We start from the raw sequence: 22,116 nt of genomic DNA, 5'->3' as shown, positions 1-22,116 counted from the left end.
ACGTGGATAAAATGACAAGGACGTTATAAAGTGCACTATCTAACCATAGATTGTAAGCAATCTGAGTACCACGGTTTAAGATATGTTATTGTTCCGTGGTTATAGGTTTGGTTTTCATATGATGAGCCCCAAGTACTACTAGCGCTGTACGCATGTGGTAAAAATATGTACTAATAAACCGTAACACTTTCGGACCGCACAATTGAGTAGGGCGTTATCTAACCTGCATATCTTAAATCGTGGTTATAGCTGATAGTGTTGCTATCCTTCGTTGTCGTGATGATGACGATCGCTCGACATTCAATGTCTGCCGTCCGTACTGTTCGTGGTTTGACTGCTGTATTGCTGCCGTTTGTCCGTCTTTGATTGACAGGTCTTTAGTGTCTGCTGTCTACCATAGACGAGTATATACTATATATGGTGTCTACTGTCTGCCGTATACATTGTGGCATATTTTAAATTATACAATCATCAGAACAACCGTGGTGAATATCCATTCTATTTCTGCATAGTCTTTGTATAACTAATGAGTTCATAATGCTATGATCACGTTCATGTTTGTATATTTATAATACTATTGTCTGGGGCATATTATTAATTTCCATTTTCTAATAGGTATTTGTACATAATGCAAATAGTATCTGTGTATTTTATAGATAGTACCTGGTACTCAGTAGTCTGTGTTCATTAATATTACAACTTAAGCATAAGTCTCACTTATTCAATGATGACTGTTTAATTTTTAATTAAGACACTGTCTGTTTCTTGTGTTTGTCTTCTGTTTTTGTTTTATTGATATTAATATTTCACTTGCATGTAAATTCCTGAGATCTGTGATCAATTTAACACTGGTATGAATAATCCATATTTACTAAAGAAACAGTTACAAGAGAATGAAGAAGAGTTATCAAATTACTTACGTGATATGAACATTTGGCAAGAACAAATGAAGCGAAAAGAACATTCACTACCGGTACAATTTATTTAGTAAAATCAGAATGCTCTAAAAATATTTTTATATATATCTGGAAATTTAATTTTCAGAATCCCAATGAAAAGAAAAAACCTAAAATTAATCCAACAAAAACTAATTTAAGCAAAATTTCATCATGGGATTACTCTGCTTGGGACAAATTTGATGTTGTATGTATTTTAATTTATAACCATATTACATTAAATCTCAAATGTTATATTCACATTTATTTTCTAAGGATAATGCTTGCAAAGAACTAGATACTCAAGGTGAACTCAAGAAAAATGATAATTATGATCCAAGTATCAATTTCATAGATAATAAGATACAATCAAAACAGTCTGATGGTTTATATGAAAAAAATTTGGTAATTAATAAAAATATCTATAATATTTCACTGCTATTTTATCTTATTTGAAATGTATAAATTGCTATGTGTTCGTTCTGATATCCTATAATATGTATAATACAATATATATCACGATATAGACTTCAACATTCAAATACTTTATTAGACCAAGGTATTAATCAAACCTGAGTCAGAATCGTGTATGGCCTAAAATATTAAATAATAATAAAAGAAAGAACCACACTTGGTAAATTGGGAAATGATCTAACCTCATCTATATATTATATAATGTTAATATTATAACAGTTATGAATCCTATATAATCAAAGACAAATTTACAACAATAGAATAGCATATCTAGGAAAGTGACATAACATTTGTAGTTGACAAGCTCGAGCATAGGTAGAGTGTCATCCGGACACCATAATATAGTAGGATTATCACAGGTATGCATAAACCTTTGAACACGTGGACCATGAAAATATGATGGTACGCATTGTTTGACCAGAAAGAATACGACCAAGAGTAGTGGGGAAAGGACCTATATAAGAGAGCCTGAGATAGGAATTTTTCAAATATAATTTATAAGAGTTAGAGCGACCACGTTTATGTCAGTCTATATTAGGATTTGGTCATTTGGATTTAGAAACATTTTTTATCTAAAAAACACTTAGAAATATTTTCAGTTAAAATAACACTGATATAATTTTATTATTTTTCTTAATTTTTTAACTCTATTATTTAAGTTTTAATTTAATTTTTGAAACATTATATTGTAGTATGTTTGTTCAGAATAAAATAAAACTATTATACTTTTATCATCACTCATCAGCTCAAAATAGATAAAACCTAACCAATATATTTTATAAATACCATTTAATCAATATTTTATTTAGGGTAATGCATTAGTTCAAAAGCAAAAATGGGCCGAGGCTATATTAAGGTACACAAGGGCAATAGAATATTATGATAAAGATCCAATATTTTATGCTAATAGAGCATTATGCTATCTAAAGACAAAAGAGTAAGACTTTCTAAAAATACATTATTCGAGACATTTTAGGGTGTTTTTTTTACAGATTTAAACTAGCAATAATTGATTGTACATCTTCTCTAGAACTAGATAGCACATATGTTAAAACATATCAAAGAAGAAGCTCAGCTTATTTAGCTCTTGGAATGTACAATGAAGCAAAAAAAGATTTACTAAATGTTTTGAAATTAGAACCAAATAACAAACAAGCTAAAAGTGATTTAGAAGTTGTAAACAATAAAATTAAACAGGTTGGTAGAAAATTTCATTTTTATGCTCTTACTAATTAAATAAATTATTTTGTAATAGACTGAAATGCAGAAAGTCTCTGATATTAAATGTCAAAAAACAAATACAATTAATAATTTACAAAGTATGAATTCAAAAATGTTATGTAAAAATGATGAACCGATACAAATTGTTACTCCAGATTGGCCTCAAAGAGTTGGTTGTAAACAAATAACTTCTAGACAAAAACCACCACATTTAAGATCAAAAGTAAGAAAACATTTGTATTTTAAATTTTTTATTTTTATTTTATTTAAAAAATTATTTCTAAAATTTTCTCGAACCATAGAATACTAATAATTTGTCAATGTTTTAGTATCATTATTAAACCCCCTTTGAACTTTTTTTATAATAAAAAATTATTTAAAATTAATTTTAACTATCTTAATACTAAGTAACAATGTTCATGATAAATAAATTATAATATGATTAATTTCTTTTCATAGAAACCTTTCTGTACGCTTAATATCAAAGATGTTCAAGTAGACCAAGATGAATTAAACAACATACATTTACTTCAAACTACATTGAAAGAAGTGTGTGAAAAAAAATATAAAGATCAATCTATAAACAAAGAAGTTATTCCTACGAAAAAAGACACTGTTCAAACTGAAAAAAAACATGTAGCTATACCTCCTGTTCCACAGACATATGTCCAACTTAAACAAGATTGGGCATTCTTAAAAAATGATCCGGAACTATTGTTTCAATATTTAAAAGTATGATTTAAATTTTGAATATATAATATCTTAAATTATTAAAATAACCTAATTACATTTTTTTAGCAAATTCCTGGTAAGCGTTTACCATCAATTGTGCGTAATTCTATGGATAATGATCTATTTGTGGATATTTTAAGAATTTTACGGATAAAATTCATTAATAATGGATATAATATATCAGATTATTTGATAGGCATTAGTGAATTACCAAGACTACAAATGTTAGTTATGTTTTGTTCTAGTAATGAAGTATCATGTGAGTATATTTGTGCATTAAAAAATAATTACTATGATTTATTTTAAAAATATATTGGTCATGCCTTTACTATTATTTTTTTAAATAATTTAAGTACTATTTCAGCAAATCAGTCATGTTCAAATTTATTATGACATAATATTGTTATTAGGCATAGGAGATTGAGAAGCACATTACAAAATTTAGGCAAATGCATACCATTCTACTATACATTAGGTGTTGAGTCACTGTATGTGTGTTAAATTTAAATTTAATGATATAATATTATCATTGTACACACAAAACGATTTTGAGCAAAGGCAGGCTGTCAGCCTCCATTACTAAGTGTAATATGCAATATGTTTCTTGATATAGCTATTAGTCATTTTTTGTTTTTTACAATTAATATTTGGTAGGTCTAAAAAAGATAAAAAATGTTCAGAAAATTTTGCAACTATTATAATATAATATGTATATTGTCATTAACTTTTAAATTAATATTTTACCGTAAATATCGTAAGACTTAATGAATAGGTTCATAGGAATTTTGAAAATTTCAATGCGTGTAGTAATATTCATAACATACATGAAAGTTCAAATTCCCTATGAATAATGTTTTTGTATTATAACAAAATATTTAACATCGTTATAATATATAATTTCTTTCAAATTTGAACTAAATATTTATAAAAAATTATAGTATTTTTTAATTTCCATTATGATCTAACGAGGAACATTTTATTAAATCTAGCTATTAAAATCAAATATTTTATAGAATATTTTTACTTCAAAATACTTGGTTTGTAAATTTTTTTAGCTTTGTAAAAAATTGAATTCAAATGCATATTCATTGTGACTATATTTTTTTGTAGTTTTTATATGAATGCTATATATTTGCTTATACTTGTTTCAAGTTTTTAAGAATATTTTATGATCTTTAATAAAAGAAAAAAAAAATTCTAATAGTGTAAACATGACGAGAATTTCAAGCAGTTATTAGATTTTTAATTGCAACATAGTTATTATATGGGTCCATTATCATAAACATTGTTACTTCTAAAAGCCATAAAAATAATTTGGCTTTAAAACAGAATTGTTTTTTTTTTCAAATTATGTTTGTAAAACTTATAAAGAACCTTGTATTAGTTTTTCAAACAATTTCACATTTTTTGACATTAATGAAAAAAAATTTAATTGTCCATAGCTTAAGATGAGTCAAAATATATTGAGTTATATATCTACATATAAAATAATGATAACAATTTCAAGGTTGTATGGTTATTTTTTTTAGAATTATATTAAAATAAAAAATTTGATTTCGTTTAAAACTGGTTTAGCGTAAAAATTCCTTTTGTCAGTTTTTTTTTCACCGATCACGTTTACTTATGTGGCAATTTTAATAGATTATAAGTTTCTTAAAAACAATATATATAAATTTATTAATTTAATTCCAGTACTCTTGGCAATTTGCTAATAATTTATTATCATTTAATTGTTTTGATTCCAGGTATCAAAGAATTGCTGAACTACGTTTCAAAATTTGTTTCAGAAAATGCTTTTAAAAATCTCAAAGAATCTTTTGGAGTATAATATTAATTGAAAAATAACTTTATTTTATACATTTTCACATTATACTTACACTATGTCACTATATATTACATTGTCATTGCAATTGATATTTTTTAATTCATCAAATTATTAAATGTAAAACAAATAATTATTTGTATACAACATATATTTAATGATAATTTTAATCAAGACTAGTGCCTTTAAAATGAAAAATATGAGTTTTCCACATAAAAATTAAAATAGAAAAATAAACATGTTAAATTAAACCAATATTAGGTAATAATAGTATATTTTATTTATACTTAGCAAAAAGTACACCGAACAAAATATATAAAGTGATTTACAAGTGAATGAAGTATTTATGAATTTTCAAATTTACAGATATTAATTCTTGGAATCGAATACTATTGTTTTTCTTTTCTTTTTAATATAGTTATGATTGAATATGGTTACTACTGCAAATTATTAATTTTCTCAATATGTGTTGTTGTTTTAGTCACCATCAATCCTGAAATATAAAAAAATAATAGATATTATTATAATTAAAAGAAAAATAATGTATTACAAAAATTGTTTTTAATTTTGACCCTTATTACAAGAAATTAATACATTTTAGTATGCACATAATAGAAGCCTTTTGAATAGTTAATTAGTTTTTAATTAGAAGAAAACATGAGGTTTATATAAGAATAAAAATATATAATAAAGCTATAAAAATTTTGGATATTTTCCAAATAATCCTTGAATATAAATAAAATGCACAAATAAATTTAGTAAAAAACACTATCCTCCAATTTTACAGTAAATTTCCTTATAAGGAAATAAAATAAATGAATAGTATTTTTATGTTTATAATTATTATACATATCCCAACACCAAATTAGAATACGGAGCGTAACATGAATAATAATTTCTCAAGAATGATATTTTATTAAGGTAAATTATTAGGATTTGTTTTCCTCACATATTTTAGTAAGCAATAGGCAAATCAAATAAGTTTCATACTAATTTCATAATTATCATACTTAAGCAATTTGTGGTGCACATGGTATTCAGTCACCAAATTAAAATTTGTACATTTAGGTTATAACATTTAGTAACCATATTATGTTTTAATTTATCAGATTTAAATTAAATACAATTTAAAATTGGTAACAATTTCGTGTCTATTTAGTTAATTAAAAACTATTGACTAAATTATACATACATTTTCAATGTCTGTTTTTCAAAAATCAGTTTAAGAAATTAAAAGAATATTTAAGTTATCATTGATAACATAATATAGGTTATGATGTAGTTAATTAATAAATAATATTTTTAACCCAAAATTGTCTCAACTGCTAAAATTCACGATGAATCTTAAGCAGGATTATAGATATATTAGTGCTCACTGCACAGTTACATAACAATGCTTGCAGGTAACAGAATACAATTTAAGAGATGTTTAACTGTATAAAAATATGCATTTCAAATGGAAACACATAAAATTATATAATTCACATCAATACAGATTACCTAGTTAATAAAAATAAAATAATACCCAAAATCTATTCATTTGTTTCTCGTTTTAGTGAGCACTTAACAAGTGAATAAATTAAATATAAGTATAGAAAAGAAAACATAAAATATATATTTGTTAATTTTCTTTATTTAATTGAATTGTTATAAATATACGTAGATGATTATTTAAAGGAAACATTTCTAAAAGTTAATCAGTAACTAAAATGTTTTATAACCATAAAAAAAGACCTTAAAAATAAATGTATGTTTACCAATTATTATTCCTTCTTTGAGCTCTCTGCATTCTCTTCAACGACAACAGATTTCTCAGTACTGTTGGTCTTTTCTTCTGACGATCCTTTGGCTACCACCTCTTCTTTGCTGGCATCATCAAAGTTACCGACCAAATCCGGCACCTCGTCATCGTCTTCAATTAATGATTTACTAATGAGATTATTACTAGCAAACCCACTGGCATAACGCTTCAGCTGTCCAATTTCTTCATGACCCAACTGATTTAATATGCCCGGTAGTAGTTCTGACATTGATTTTGTATCACCATGCCCCGTAATAGCAAATGTATTTGCTGCAAGCGAAGCTTGTGCTTTTGGATTGTTAAAGTGTATCACAGTACCATCATCTTTGATCATATTTACTTCTTCAATTCCAGGTATTGTGTTAACAGTCAATTTTTTTAGAGTACTTTGAAGTTTTTTGTCGTCTGTGGCTGCTGTTGTGTGCACAACCTTCTTCTTTCGTCGTGGTGTGCCTTTACCGCCTATTCGCACCTGGTCGCTAAGTTTTTTCAATTTTTCAGCGTTCATTTTGAGTCTTGGAAATAATTACCGTCTGCAAATGGATGACCGGCAACAATTGACTTATGTTAAGCTAACTTTATGTAAAAATTTAAATTACTTATAGTTAAAAATCCACTTTCACGGACTTAACCTGAAGTAAGACACAAAGAAAATTCGCTTAGTGCGAACATGTGACTTCAGAGTTTGATCAACAAAATGGATGATCCAATCACGTCTCAGGTCCTTCAAAAAAGCCGAACTCGGATGTTTTCACTCTCGGTTAACCTCGGGATATATCGTTGAAAGCAAAGGGAATTGAATATACTTGAACCATGGTTCAATGTAACGGTATCACGATTGCGCTATTTTTTAAAATTATTATTATTTACGAATAAAATTATTTTAGAATTTTAAAAAGTTATCAAAGAAACCTAATAAACTCGATATTATTAAAATCAATCCAAGTGTACTGAATGTATTTTAACGAATATTATAAATATTTAATAATTATTAATTAATTGTATGTTAAATGCATAAATGAAAATTGAAAATTAATACCTATTGACTATTTTATTTGTTGTATAAACGTAGTCGGATCGTTAGATGTTAATTTTATTCATAATTCAGTTTAAACTATACAATACACAAAATCAATTATATTAAAATTGTTATTGACAAAAGATCTATATTTTAGTAGGCATTTTTAATGGTTTATTTTCGAGTTTTAATTACCTAATAAATTATTAATACATAATGCGTATTGCGTATCATGTTAATGATTGTGTTTTAAATTTTAATTGTATCAAAAATTACATTTTAAAAAGTTATTTTGTATTTTGAATAAAAATTAATACGATCTTACAATTTATAAAAATAAATATATAGGTAATGACTAATGATTGACTGATTGTAGCATATAAAATTATAAAGTAAGTACAGCTATAATCGACAATTATTAAAGGTAAGTTAAATTGCTACACAAACAAAACTAATTACCAAATAATATAAAATAAACTAAATAGATTTAATATAACTGAGACCACAGAATCATAAACATTATAGATAATTCGACTAAATCAGTTTAATTTTTTTCAAAAGTTAATCTTTTTGTTTTTTGCGCTACCACTTGTGTACACTTATATAACTTTCCATTTTTCGTCCATGCATGAACTGAGAAAATGTATACAGAACATTCGACATTGTACTGCTGTATAGTAGCATAGATTAAATATACCTTAGTATATTTAATCTATGATAGTAGATACTAGAAATCAGCCAACAGGTATTAATAAAACAACATAAACTATTATATTCCATTCAAATTAAGAAGACAATTCGTCGGACAAATTGTATGCTGGGGCGTAAGTTAACTACATACATAGCCGGTGCCTGGTTGACTTAATTGTGTCTGGCGATGACAAACGGGTCTTGTTTGATCACCGCTGGGTAGTAGGCTGTCTTTTTCCCTATATTAATCTAAAAAACTTGTGTCTCAGGGACAACTTTTTAAAATATCATCAATCAGATAATCAGAATAAAAATCAACCCAAAAACAATGCCAAATCATTGATATTCATAAAATTATAATAGATATTTCCCACAACTTATCAGTTATCAATGTTATCATAAATATCATGATAACATAATCTTATTTTACACCCATTGGCCGTTACTCATCAGTTAATTAATTAATTATTTAATTGTTATTAATAGTTAAATTCTGTCCTGAATAGTAAGGATCCCGGTCAAATTATCCTAATTTTTAAGTGGGGCCAATTTTTTTTTTTAACTTGAATTGAGAAAATTGTTTTCGGTTTGTTTACAAATTACCACAATATTAGTAAATAAATAAAAATAAAAATATTGAATTTGGAAATTAAATTAATTTAAAGATTTAAACTATGTGTTAAAGAGTTAAACTTCTAAAATAGACAATGGGATTCCAGGTGCCGAGTACTAACAATAATAATAAATTTGTATTTAAATAGTAAATATTATAGGTTACCTAGGTACCTATTTCTATCACATATTTTACGAAATTAATTTACATTATGGGTTATTGAATTATTAAAATTATTATTATTTTTTCTGAAATAAAGATTAGTAGACAAAATATTCTAATAAATTTAATTATAATATAACCGTTTAATAAACAGTTATTACTTTATTAGATTAATTACTCATTTACTCATGACTCATAAGGAACTTGTAATTTTAACTGCAAAGAAATGTCCAAAATTGTACCTTTGTAGTATAAATATTTTTATATAGCCATAAGAACAACTTCTGTGGATTTTGTTTTAAAATTTCAAACCTTATGACCAAGTGAAACATATTTTATTCTATATAAATTTATAAAAATAAAACTAAACAAATTTAAAAATTGTCTATAAATAACTTAAAAAGAGTATAAATATTTTTAATATTCTATTCCTTATAAAAAAAAAAATCATCACATACAATAATTATAAATATTTGGTTAACATTTCAAGTACCTACAGTTGTCAGTTATCAATTTTCTAACAAAATAGCAAAATTAATTTGAAGACTAATAGTTATTACTTATTTTACTGATGAATATACCATGTATGACTAATACATTTGAACTTAAAATGTTGATCTAAAATTTATGTGACTTTTAACAAACTTATTTTTGTTATAGGAAAAAAACTTTTAGTGAATTTTATTCTAAATTTTCAATTCTTACATATAGAAAGAAAAATTATAATCAATTTCTAACAAAAATAATTTCAAAATTTTCTAAATTTTTTTTTTTTTCTTAAAATTCTTACTAACTATTAAGATTAGCATTAGTCTTTTATTGCAAGTATTGAATCTTTTAAAAGTATAATCCATTATTATAATATATTTTTAGTTTTTTTTTATTTGTAATGTACAAAATTCATGAATTATCTTGCAAGTTGCTAAGATTGATAAGGAAACAATTGAGGTATTTAAGGTATTTAAAGCTTTTTATTTGTTATCTATTATTATTACCAGAACATCTTTTGAAGTAATACTATATTACTATTAATTAAAAATGAATAAAATAGTTATTGTTTATTATTTAAATTAATAGCTTTTTTTTCTCTAAATTAATAATATAAAAGTAAATAACAGTTTACATTTTAACATAAAATATTAAAACAGTCAGTAAATTATTATTCATATAAATAAATACATTTAAGAATAAAGAATATAAAATAAATAATAATATTAAATAAATACAATTAAAACTGCTGAATATGTAAAAAAAAATAAGGTATATATATTATGAAAATACAATACAGGTAAGTATTACAACATTAAAAATAATATTAATATTTTATTAACAAAATTAATTTTTTTAGATATAACCAGTTATGTTTTGAGTAGGAATTACCCCAAATTCTGATTTTAAACGAGTATGAATTTGTGGATTTACATTACCAGTAGATGCCGAATACACTTTAAAACAATGGGATAAAAATATGTCTAGGATAAATCTGGCATTTGTTGTAATAATATTTATCTATGAATTTAAATATAGTATTAGTTTAAAAAAAAAGTACGAATATTTAATTGTAAATACTTACATCATTGACAAAGTTTTTATTTTTCATAGAGCTTTTTATGTAATTACAATGAGCTGCAAAAACTTCATAAAGTAGTTGATCAATAACATTTGCTAAATCAGTTGAATATAACACTAAACAATCATTTAGAAGTAATAAGTAAGTTCGTGTGAATGTTATTGTGTTTTGAGTTAACATTATCCACGAATCACCTAAAAACATTAAATTTATTTAAGTGTCTAATTACATAATTTCCAAGTCTAAATTAACCTTTATTGTAAGATTCAATGTTTGAAAATCCATAATTTGTAAATTCTTCAACTATTTTATCTCTCTGTTGTTTAGTTTTTAAATTGAATGGCTTCCATTTATCCTCAGAAAATCTTATTTTAATTACTTCAATAGTTTTGTCCTTAATATCATTTATTGATTTTGTAAGTGGAATTCTAAGTTGTCCATCAATTTGAAATTGTAAATCTATTCCATAGTCACATAACTGAAAATAAATAGATACACTTATTTTATTTTAATACATTCTATAGACTATTATAAAAAAATAGAGTTAAAACCTATTTTGAATTTTCTAAATATATTTTTTAAACTTTGGAGCAATTGGTATTACATTTAATACTTTTTAGTGCCAAGCCCTGATAATTAATATTAAATAAAAATTATTATTACCTCTTGGCAATTTTTGTGTATCACTTTTATACACTCAGATAAATTAGACAATGATGTTTGAGGAACAAACATATGTTTGTTTAAAATTACCATAAAATCATTGACCTCTTGAATAGTCCATAAAATAAAAGCTAAACAAATTTTTATTATAAAGCTATATTCATTATATTTCAATTAGTGATAGTACCTGAAGCACACGCTGAGCTATTTGGAAAAGCTTTGTATAAGAATTCATGTGTAATTTCTATTGTAGTTCCAAAAAAAACCATTGAATATTTTTTAACAAATGATGACATTGCACCATCACGTTTCACATACTGTAATTGAGATTTCAATAAATTTGAACAAACTTTTAAAAACAAATCACACGCCTATAACAAAATACAAGTAGTGTAAAATAAAATATATTTTTTATTATTATTATTATTACTGTTATTATTGTTATATACTTGTGAAGATTTATCCAATTGATTTAATATTCTAACTGCTCTTCGAGCTGCTCGTAATCCACCTTTATGTGACTTATCTGGAGAAACTTGAAGTTCTTTAGTTAAAACTAACGTTAGTGCTTGAATACGATTTTCTAACTTAGTTCTATAATATTTAAAAATTTATTTATTTTACTATTAAAATTATGTATACAATTTATAATTTTGTATAGGTTTTAGGAACATTCATTTTTCTGTATGAATATTGTATTTACCTGATTTACTTAAATTTAAATATTACATTCTTGTAAAATAATATAGTTAGTATACATTGGTTATTAAGTTTGGTTTTTTAAACTATCATTTTTTAGAAGTGATTAAATTATTTTGCAACTACCTCAAGAAGAAATACATAGTACCTGCATGTGTCGTCTTCGTCATACACATTTGTAACAATAAATATAAGTAGTGGATTCTTATTTCTATTTATTTATTTAAAATTTATACAAGAGTAATAATAATTTAATTTACTTTAATATTAACCATAAACAAATAGTTATAAGAATCCAGTACATAGATATGCTTTTAATCAAATTAGTTATTATTTAAAAAATATAATTTAAAACAATGTATAAAACAACATTTACTTTATTTCTTGTTCAACTGATGTTGAAATTTTATCACCATATTCTTCTAAATATTGTCTGGCTTTACTAATCAAAGAATTTGCATCTTCAAAATGTCTCTGAGCAATTAATACATCTAAATCATCTGCTAAATCAATAATCCAATCTGGTAATTCTGGTTCTGGTGTTTCAGGTTCAAATGCTAAAATGGTAATAAACTTATTTAGTAAATATGTTTAGTTTGACAATAGAAGTTACCAAAGTGTTAATATTGTAAAATTGGGAAAATAATTTAACAAGTATTTATGTAAGTAAAGCCCGTATACACTACAATGGAGGTAGTAAAATTCTATTTTTCCAGCACTACAATAAATGTGTATGGTTACATTTTAACACCACCGCTGCAATATGTGTGGACCTAAAGCTGCATTCACAACTATCTGTACAGTATTGTTACATTTTGAAATTACGTATAGAATATTCAGACTTTGATATAGCACGGTAATTTGTGAATAGGCCATAAAGATAAATCCACTAGTTTTCAATAAATAAGGTGTTGTTAGTAAGTTTACCAAAACCATATGTATTTACAAAAAAAGAACTGGTAACTAGAGAAACACATTTTAAAGCAAATTTTAAGGTAACTGAATTTTTTTATCATATATTATCAAGAATTTTATTTTTATTATTTTTAGAAGTGTGACATAAATTTTAATATTATATTTAAGTATTAAATTTCTTTTCCATTTTTAGAATACTTTCAGATAAAAAAAAATAGCTCAAAAATATTTAAAATATTTTGACATTTATACTATATTTAAGATTTTAGTAAATGCTAATATAAACATTTGGTGAACATTTCAAGTAGATACAGTTATTAATTTTTAAAATACGCAAATAATACAAAAAATTGATTTTGTGTAGAAATTCCAGTTTTTCTTTAATTTTGTTTTTTTTTTCAGTAATAGTAGTTTCGATAGTCCAGACATATTTAGATAGTATTAGTATTATCTTGAGTAACAATTTCCAAGATTACTAATGGTTTTTTTAAAAGTTAGAACTCAAATTATTAAGAAATTTTGTTCCATCAAATTTAGTTATTAGATTTATGAATACCTAACAATTTTTTTATCAAGTAAAGGACTTACTTATTTATAACTTATATATGAGTGAAAAAAGAAATTTTTTTTGTGTAGTACACTTAATTTTCAATTTAAAGTTCTTTGATTTGATATAGTAACAAGATTTCAGTGCTCTTCCGTGCAGTTATTTACCACCAATTACATAAAAAAAGTTATGTAAATAAATGTATTGTAAATTAATTATGTTCAGAGAATTCTAAAAAAATTACCTATTTATGTACCTATTGTTTGGATTACTGTTTCACCGGACTATTGAAGCTCTATTATATTTCTATACTACTATTTTTGATCCTCCAAAGAATCAATTAGATACAATTTTCTACCAGAAACTATCCCCTTAAGTTGAAAAAATCAAAATATTTTTACTGTTCCAAAAAAAAATACACTTAGTTTAATAATTGCAAAATCAATACATTCATTGCTCTACTTAGAATCTGAATATGAATAAAATAAAATTAGCTGGCTGCTTGGTAAAAATGGTAAAAGTATTTAGGCAAGCTTAACTAATTATAATTTATACACTTCATATATTATGTTCTTAAAATATATACTTAATTTTAAATTAAGTCAACTTTAATTCTTACAGTTATGTACTAATTGAATGGAATCTGTTCTTTGGATCATTTTATGGTCAACAGTAGTTTTCATTTTATTTTCAACTGAGATTTGTGACTTTTTAGCAACTTCAAACTTCGATAACCAATCATTCTATAAATAGTAATAATATGTTTAATTAATTTTATAAAATTGGAAATCACTAACCTTAAGACCAGTATTTGGTGCTTGAAATACTCTTGTTTCCGGAAAAGCAAGCAATTTAAAAGAATTTTTAATATCTTTAATATTTACAACAGCAAGATTACATAAATCATACATTGACTGAAATCTATATCTAGCTGGTCCTCGTCTAAAATTAAACAAGTAAAATTTAAAAATTCTATTGCAGTACATGCTATGAACTATAATTACTAATTACCTGCTAGATAACCAACTGGTAACAATACAAATATCAGTAAATAGATAACAATGAATTCTTTGGACTGGTGTATTTTCAATAGGATCCAATTCTAATAAATCTCCTTCATGCAAACACTTACGGTCAGGAACATCAACTAAATTCTAGGAGCAAACTCATTATATATACTATTACTAGTATAACTACTTGAAAGCTACATCATAAGAAGGTAATACTAACATTGCAATTTTCTACTCTTTCCATAATATTTAACAATTTTTGAACTCTTTTTTCTTCAACTACATTATCTACTTCAGCATTTTGAACACCATTCACTTCTTTGCCAGAATTAGAAATTTGTTCACTAACAATTGAAGAACTAGCCAATGAATTAAGTAAAGATGCTTGTTCAGTTAGTAAATGAGACAATTGATACATTTCACCCTCTAAATCTAGAATATAAAAATATGATTATGATTTAGATACTAACCAAATAAAACAATTTTTTTTTTAGAACTTACTAGCTATTTCTTTAGCAGTATCAATAAATTGAATATAATTATAGAACACATTTTTCTTGAGCATCGTGTTGATCTGCTCACCCAAAGATTGTACATTAGTCTTCTGTTGTAACAATTCTTCAGGACCCATGCATCTCTGAGATAACTCTTTGACAACTAAATTAGTACATGAACCATACATGAATATTTTTTGTTAGCCAAAAATTGTACATTATACATACATTTTTCGGGTTGATAATCATTCTCACCAACACTTTTTATTAATGAATCCATATTAATAAATTATTATTTAAAAATTAGTGTGAAGTTACTTATTCAAAATACAAAAATAAGTGGAAACTGAATGAAAATAATTATACAATAGTGACAATAATGTTTTGTTATAATGTAGTCTGTAATTCCATAATCTGATAATATTATAGTAATAAACTCTTAAGTCAAAATACTATTTTATAAAGTTTTATTTATAAATTGTACTCAATTCAACGTAAATCATAATGAAGTCTACAGCTTAATTGTTAAGAACTTAAAATTGCATTAATGTGAATATTAAAAGCATCAAGTAATGTGATGTGTATTGTGTATTTATAAAATGATAAGAGTTAACAATATAACAAATTGATACTGCATATCAAGGTCAGAAACATTAACATTTTGCGGGGTTACCCCGTACCACCCCACCTCACCGAACAAAACTTTAAATACTTTTAATTTATAAACTACTCGCCCTAAATTCGATTTTTATGTATCAAAATATTCAGAAAAATATTCTGCTTTGGAATATGAAATTAAAATTCTATGTTGTCATTCAAAAAAGTAAAAAACTTAAAAAAATTTTTTTTAATAAAAACGTTGTTTTTTAACAACTTGAAACTAAAATATTTTCAAAAACATGAATACTTTATTGAAATAATAAGTGGTTCATGAAAAAAGAATCACCCTGTATTATATTAAAATTTGCGGTGCCCTCTAAAGATGTTGCGTCCTAGGCACGTGCCTAGGTTGCCTAAGTGTAAATCCACCCCTGGTAATAACTAATAAATTAATCATTTATCTCTAACAAATGATTGTGTTAACAGACGTTTTGTCCTAAGCATAATATAAAGGTAAGACATTTAAATCAAATATGTTGATTACCAGTTTTTAAAAATAATTTTATAAAAATTTGGAAATCAATTCAATATATAATTTTTTTTTTTTATTTTATGAAAATGATTAAAAAAATATAATTAGATACAAATAATTCAAAGTTTAATAACTCATCGTTAGGATTTCTATACTTAATTTTTATAGTTGTAAAATTAAATGGCTATTAATAACTTAAAATCAGTAATTGTATACAGAAAATGATAATTTAAGTAAAGTGTACGCCACTGTAATGGATTATTATTAATTTCTGTGATTAATCATAAAAATCTAATCATAAAAAAATTAATGTGAACTAAAATATTTTTATTTTAATTTTAATAAGAATAAATCTTTAGAAATTATTATAACGTACGAATAAGATTATGAACTTAAAAATATTAATAAAACCATCAATGTTAATCTAAAAAAGTAAAAATATAAAATTTTATCATCCCCTGTTGACATTCTTGATTTCAGATTGAGCTCAAAACAAATAGTGACTAATAAAACTGTAATCAAATAGATATGGAAACTCTTTATTAAATAAAAATAACAAATATTTAAAATATATATTCATATAAACATGTGATGACAATTTAAATTTGAATAATAAAAATAATATTATGTATACTTATAGTTGGTATTTTGGTAGTACAGTTATTCATCATTAACTTTGTCTGATATTTCAGGGTTATTTTTATATATGTTATAAGTCAATGCTGTTGCTAATGACAACCAACCCAAGTATGGAATCATAAAATAACTAGCCACCTTGTTTATTTTATAAAATGTTACAATGCAACTAGCTACATTTGTCCACAAAACACAAATTTCAACTAAACTCTGAAATAAAAATAATAATTTGTTAAAATTAATTAAAATTGTATAACATAGTTATTAATTTTAAAATGTTATCAGTATACCCATTTTAACTGATGAAACTCAAAGAATAAAGGTGACCATGCCCAATTCAAAACCATTTGTGATGCGTACAATGACAAAGGAATTTTTGCTGCACCTATAATTTAAAAATTGTCAATGATATAACTTAAGCTTTTATATTATTGTAAATCGTAAGGTATAATCTTACCAAAAAATCCACCTCCACTACGGTATACCATGTATGATGCATATCCCATTCCTAGATACAAAGTAGTCCAAACTGGCGCAAACATATAATTTGGAGGCCTCCAGGATGGCCGATTCAATGTCTATCAACAGAAATATAAATTATACTAAATCATTTTGTGTTAATAAAATGATAAATATACTGAAAAATATAATTTATGATTACCTCATACCATCCTTTAATGTTTTTGCGAACAAAAATACCTCCAATGAAACCACCTATCATAGGTGTTACTGTGAATGTTATAGGAATCCAGGGTATTGTGATTTTGCACATGACTTAGTAAAGTTAATTTAATAGTATCTTAAGTAATATGGAACTATTTAAGTTGATTAAACTTGTAAAATAAGTAAAAATACAATTTTATTTATCCAATGACACGTCCTCATAATAAAAAAATGAACATGTTGAATTATATTATTAAATTATTAAGATAAACGGCATATTATGTATTTAGAAGCTCTTGAAACCACAGAGAAATATTCACAGGACACAGATAATATTATAATAATAATATTTATAATTATATAATTATAGTATTATACCAGATATGTAGCTGTCTTATCATTATCATTATCAAGTGAAAATTCAAAATAGTGCGCACTGATCACAGATAAATAGAATAATTTATTTATTTTGTTATAGTTTATACTTCATTTTATATATCTGTGGCACTGGTATTGTCACAGAATAAATTATTCTGTAGGTACTGTGCCCCAGTGTGAAATGTATAGTGAAAACTGATAATCTTAGTAAACAAACAATAAACCTTATTCGTTTTTAAACTGCATTCTGACAGAATAAATGAAATTATTTCGTTTATTCTGTGATTCTGAATTGTGATCAGTCCTTCAAGATTGTCAAGAAGATAATTGTGGAAAATACTAAGTAGGTAACGGTTCTGCTGTACAATAGGAGTCAAATGTGACTCGTCATTAAGTAGGTCACTGTAATGAGTAGGTAATGACTAATGGATTCGTTAAATTTGAATTAAATTATACATTTCTGGGACCTGTAAAATAAAACTTCGAAAACTTTATTTGTACATCGTTCCAATAACCCGGTTCGTGTAGTGAAAATAGCTAACTACTCTTTAACTGGACAACCTTAACCTACCGACAGCCACGAGCTTAGAAAGAACGAATGAGGTGTGTTGCGATATCGAATATCGTACAAATTTTTAAATGCTTATAAAAAAAAAAAAAACAAAGGTTGTACATTTTTACATTTTTTTTAATTCCTGTATGAATTACTTATGAGAGATTTAATTTTATAATTTTAAACATTAGTAACACTTTTTATTACATAATAATTTACAATTATTTACAATTTTCACGAATTTCTTCAATATTCCAACTTCAAATACATATAAAAGTACATATCAAAACAATTATTGTGCCTGTGTACATATTTTTAATATTATTGTACAGATATAAGAACGAATAATTTTTATCCACAATTATAGAAAAAGAATGAAAATTAATTATACTTCTACCAAGCTTAAAAATATTTTGAAAATGTTATCATATATTGAAAATGATAATTTCAGATGCTCATAAAAAATTAGTATGGCTTCCCGGTAAAATTTTATTTTAAATAGGTTCAAAAAATTATAAAGAACTTAATATAAATTTACAAATTTTAGGTTTAGTAACAAAACACAAAATAATTTATACATTTTTAAGTAAAAAGAATTTTGTTAAAATGTTCACTATAAAAGCTTATAAAAAAATATTATGAATATAGATTTACGATACTTTTTAATTAATATCTACTGTTATTCGTTTTCAAAAATTGAATTTGTATAAAAATTCGAGTATTTCTTTATTTTTTGTTTTGTTTTTTCTAATTGTTTTGGAAAAATTGGAAATTTTTAATTTTGTCCTCTTTTTAAAGTATAAACTAGCAATTTTCTATCCAAAACCAACTTCAATGTTGCAAATTAAAGCATTTTATGGAATACGTCTTATTGTGTACAAATGAACACACATACACACACACACACACAAAACACATCATTGTAAAATCAATACAATGCATCTAGGTACAGAAGTTGTGACTGGAGCACAGATTTCCGGACTTTTTGCTTCTTACTTCTCATCGGTATATAAAACTATTAATTTAAACCCGAATAATCTGACAAGCATTTCAATTGAACATTTTTCTCACTTACCCTCTATAATCATATTCTCTGAAGATGATATAATAAATGGGTTAAATGGTTTTTCTTCAACTGGTAGCAAAGGTCCGGATGACATAACTGCTATTTTGCTTTTCAATTGCCGAAAAGCATTAAGTACCCCTTTTACATTGTTATTTAATAAATCTCTCCTAAAAGGAACTTTCCCAGCAGTTTGGAAAAGCAGTCGAATTACACCAATCTTCAAATCAGGTGATCCCACCGACATTACTAATTACCGTCCAATCTCCGGGTTACCACTTATTGGTAAGCGTTGTGAACTATTGGTTCTCAAGAAAATTGAAAAACAGTTTTTATCGATATTATCCATTGACCAACATGGTTTCATCCCTGGACGGTCAACTACCACTAATATAATAGATTTTACCTCTTTCGCTTTAGATGCATATGAAACTCATCACCAAATATATGTTATATATACAGATTTCTCAAAAGCATTTGATACGGTAGATCATACAGCATTAATCCATATGTTGGACCAATTGGGTGTAGGATATCCGTTATTGTCATGGTTTCAATCATACCTAACTGGTAGATCTCAATTTCGTAAACTTATTTCAAAATAAATCAGACTATGTAAAAGTCACATCAGACGTACCACAAGGTGGACATTTATCACCGTTCTTATTCAATATTTTTATAAACGCTATATCAAAGTTTGTCTCATCATGTAGATTTCGTTTATTTGCAGATGATGCGAAGATTTTCATAAAATTAATACCCCTGTGGACTGCAACACACTGCAGATGACCATATCTAAATTGGTGGACTGGTGTGATATGGTAGGGCTTTCCTTAAACATGAATAAATGTAAAGTAATGTCATTCTACAGAGCATGAAATAAAATTAATTATGATTATTTAATCCGAAATGAACATTCACTTCGTGTAGAGCAGGTAGATGACCTAGGTTTTAATTTAATGCCATCTTTATCGTTTAAACATCATATTGAGATTATTACTTGCAAAGCTTTACGTACGCTAGGCTTTATTCATTGAAACGCATCTGATTTTGACCATGTTAAGTGCCTTAAAACGTTATACACCTCACTAGTGCGATCAATCTTAGAGTACGGATCTGTGATATGGTCTCCCTACAGATAAATAGATTCCCAGAAACTTGAGAGGGTTCAAAAACGCTTTTTTTCATACGTAAATCGTGTTTTAAAAGTAACTCACCCTCCACATGATTATACACTAATTTCCAAATATTTGAATTTGCCTAACCTGGATACTAGAAGAAAGATGTTAGACACGAAATTTATAACTAATTTAGTTCATGGTAGTATTGATGCGTCTCGCTTACTTAGTAAGGTCACATTTCACGTACCAATGCTTGAATATCGGCATAATTGAATATTTGAAATCAATGCTAGGAAAACCGACTATTTATGTAATGATCCAATTCAAAGAATGATGCGTCTAATAAATTTAGACACAAGCCTTTTAGACTTCTAGAAAATTAGGTGATGTTAAGAGAGAATCTTGGCTTAGGACCACGCCATTAGCTCTATGTATATTTGTGTACTTAATTTATCTTAATTCGTTCTAATTTAAAATTTTTTTTTCTTACATTGTATTGTTTTTATATTTACGTATGTTTATTATACTACTCTTTATATAATCTAAGTATCTACTGTGAATGTCTTGTAATGTAATGTACTACAATTGTTATCTATATTTTACTAATATTTTCACTGTAAAATTGCCGTCAGGCGTTGATATATAAAATAAATAAATAAATACATTCATTACTCCAATCAGAATCTAAGACTGTCATAAAAAATTGGAAAAACATTGTGAATATAATAAAATGTGGAATAAATGTATTTTACTTCTTAGTTTCTTACTTTTCAGTTTTCCCACCACGATTTAAAACTGAAAAGTTGTATTATTTATCGTTTTCATATATTATACACAAAACTTGTACTCACTTATTATAATTTACTAGTCTAACGAAAGGGCAAAGGGTATATGTATATACGAGTATAATTAGTAATCACCCAACGTCCCAACCATGGTGTGTTTCATCCTCCTCTCATATGATGGCTTATTTCCATCAACGGCGTGTTAAAGGGCTATGGGTACTATATAACGAGAGATCCAAAAACTTTTTATTTATGAAAAGCGTGATTTCGCTTTTAATATTCGCCTTGAATAAAGTAAACTTGTTATAATTCCTTTAATAATAATATCAGAAAAATTGTTCACAAACACATCTGAAAAAATGATGAAATTCGAATGTATAATATGAGTGCTGGGTGTCTTCGTATATACATTGTATGAA

At 25.5% G+C, this 22,116-nt stretch overlaps 5 protein-coding genes across 7 annotated transcripts; 2 read left to right on the top strand and 3 right to left on the bottom strand.

Annotated features, from left to right (window-relative positions):
- The first annotated feature begins 251 nt into the window (after positions 1-251).
- LOC113553254 (RNA polymerase II-associated protein 3) lies at positions 252-5,274 on the top strand. The gene is made up of 10 exons (XM_026956483.1): positions 252-485; positions 830-973; positions 1,045-1,143; positions 1,212-1,340; positions 2,219-2,346; positions 2,402-2,606; positions 2,665-2,853; positions 3,090-3,362; positions 3,429-3,621; positions 5,108-5,274. The coding sequence occupies exons 2-10, from the start codon at positions 854-856 to the stop codon at positions 5,188-5,190; spliced, it is 1,419 nt and encodes a 472-aa protein (XP_026812284.1). The 5' UTR covers positions 252-485; positions 830-853; the 3' UTR covers positions 5,191-5,274.
- Positions 5,275-5,441: 167 nt separating this feature from the next.
- On the bottom strand, positions 5,442-7,688 carry LOC113552088 (transcription factor BTF3 homolog 4-like). The gene is made up of 2 exons (XM_026954770.1): positions 6,942-7,688; positions 5,442-5,677 (listed from the first exon to the last, which is right to left on the bottom strand). Exon 1 carries the CDS (start codon positions 7,491-7,493, stop codon positions 6,948-6,950), a length of 546 nt encoding a protein of 181 aa, XP_026810571.1. The 5' UTR covers positions 7,494-7,688; the 3' UTR covers positions 5,442-5,677; positions 6,942-6,947.
- Positions 7,689-10,708: 3,020 nt separating this feature from the next.
- On the bottom strand, positions 10,709-16,163 carry LOC113552954 (exocyst complex component 8). Of its 2 annotated transcripts, XM_026956013.1 has the most exons (13): positions 15,595-16,162; positions 15,374-15,529; positions 15,093-15,304; positions 14,874-15,016; positions 14,660-14,804; positions 14,482-14,605; positions 12,777-12,957; positions 12,151-12,295; positions 11,889-12,072; positions 11,702-11,832; positions 11,291-11,516; positions 11,042-11,232; positions 10,709-10,977 (listed from the first exon to the last, which is right to left on the bottom strand). In XM_026956013.1, exons 1-13 carry the CDS (start codon positions 15,644-15,646, stop codon positions 10,813-10,815), a joined length of 2,055 nt encoding a protein of 684 aa, XP_026811814.1. In that variant the 5' UTR covers positions 15,647-16,162; the 3' UTR covers positions 10,709-10,812. The 2 variants fall into 2 exon arrangements, with proteins under 2 accessions (XP_026811814.1, XP_026811815.1); XM_026956014.1 differs by lacking the exons at positions 14,660-14,804; positions 14,874-15,016 and having other exon boundaries at positions 15,595-16,163.
- A 706-nt stretch (positions 16,164-16,869) lies between these two features.
- On the bottom strand, positions 16,870-18,140 carry LOC113554049 (translocator protein). Of its 2 annotated transcripts, XM_026957721.1 has the most exons (5): positions 17,796-18,140; positions 17,592-17,712; positions 17,425-17,519; positions 17,133-17,344; positions 16,870-17,010 (listed from the first exon to the last, which is right to left on the bottom strand). In XM_026957721.1, the coding sequence occupies exons 1-4, from the start codon at positions 17,904-17,906 to the stop codon at positions 17,159-17,161; spliced, it is 513 nt and encodes a 170-aa protein (XP_026813522.1). In that variant the 5' UTR covers positions 17,907-18,140; the 3' UTR covers positions 16,870-17,010; positions 17,133-17,158. The 2 variants fall into 2 exon arrangements, with proteins under 2 accessions (XP_026813522.1, XP_026813521.1); XM_026957720.1 differs by lacking the exon at positions 16,870-17,010 and having other exon boundaries at positions 17,022-17,344; positions 17,796-18,139.
- A 2,436-nt stretch (positions 18,141-20,576) lies between these two features.
- LOC113552446 lies at positions 20,577-20,933 on the top strand. The gene is made up of 2 exons (XM_026955326.1): positions 20,577-20,663; positions 20,856-20,933. Exons 1-2 carry the CDS (start codon positions 20,577-20,579, stop codon positions 20,931-20,933), a joined length of 165 nt encoding a protein of 54 aa, XP_026811127.1.
- The last annotated feature ends 1,183 nt before the right edge of the window (positions 20,934-22,116 follow it).

This window comes from Rhopalosiphum maidis, chromosome 2, assembly GCF_003676215.2.
Source record: "Rhopalosiphum maidis isolate BTI-1 chromosome 2, ASM367621v3, whole genome shotgun sequence".
Lineage (NCBI taxonomy): Eukaryota > Metazoa > Arthropoda > Insecta > Hemiptera > Aphididae > Rhopalosiphum > Rhopalosiphum maidis.
This window is presented reverse-complemented; position numbering and strand designations above follow the sequence as displayed.

What these genes read in the sequence shown, in the direction of transcription:
- LOC113553254 (XM_026956483.1), top strand. Translation starts at nt 854, where the DNA reads ATGAATAATCCATATTTACTAAAGAAACAGTTACAAGAGAATGAAGAA. An exon ending in GTTTATATGAAAAAAATTTG is followed by an intron (nt 1,341 to 2,218) that starts GTAATTAATAAA and finishes TATTTTATTTAG; the next exon opens with GGTAATGCATTAGTTCAAAA. An exon ending in TAAACAATAAAATTAAACAG is followed by an intron (nt 2,607 to 2,664) that starts GTTGGTAGAAAA and finishes ATTTTGTAATAG; the next exon opens with ACTGAAATGCAGAAAGTCTC.
- LOC113552088 (XM_026954770.1), bottom strand. Translation starts at nt 7,493, where the DNA reads ATGAACGCTGAAAAATTGAAAAAACTTAGCGACCAGGTGCGAATAGGC.
- LOC113552954 (XM_026956013.1), bottom strand. Translation starts at nt 15,646, where the DNA reads ATGGATTCATTAATAAAAAGTGTTGGTGAGAATGATTATCAACCCGAA. An exon ending in TACACAAAAATTGCCAAGAG is followed by an intron (nt 11,517 to 11,701) that starts GTAATAATAATT and finishes ATTTATTTTCAG; the next exon opens with TTATGTGACTATGGAATAGA. An exon ending in CATTGAATCTTACAATAAAG is followed by an intron (nt 11,233 to 11,290) that starts GTTAATTTAGAC and finishes TAATGTTTTTAG; the next exon opens with GTGATTCGTGGATAATGTTA.
- LOC113554049 (XM_026957721.1), bottom strand. Translation starts at nt 17,906, where the DNA reads ATGTGCAAAATCACAATACCCTGGATTCCTATAACATTCACAGTAACA. An exon ending in ACATTAAAGGATGGTATGAG is followed by an intron (nt 17,713 to 17,795) that starts GTAATCATAAAT and finishes TTCTGTTGATAG; the next exon opens with ACATTGAATCGGCCATCCTG. An exon ending in TAGTGGAGGTGGATTTTTTG is followed by an intron (nt 17,520 to 17,591) that starts GTAAGATTATAC and finishes TTTAAATTATAG; the next exon opens with GTGCAGCAAAAATTCCTTTG.
- LOC113552446 (XM_026955326.1), top strand. Translation starts at nt 20,577, where the DNA reads ATGACCATATCTAAATTGGTGGACTGGTGTGATATGGTAGGGCTTTCC. An exon ending in AAGTAATGTCATTCTACAGA is followed by an intron (nt 20,664 to 20,855) that starts GCATGAAATAAA and finishes GACCATGTTAAG; the next exon opens with TGCCTTAAAACGTTATACAC.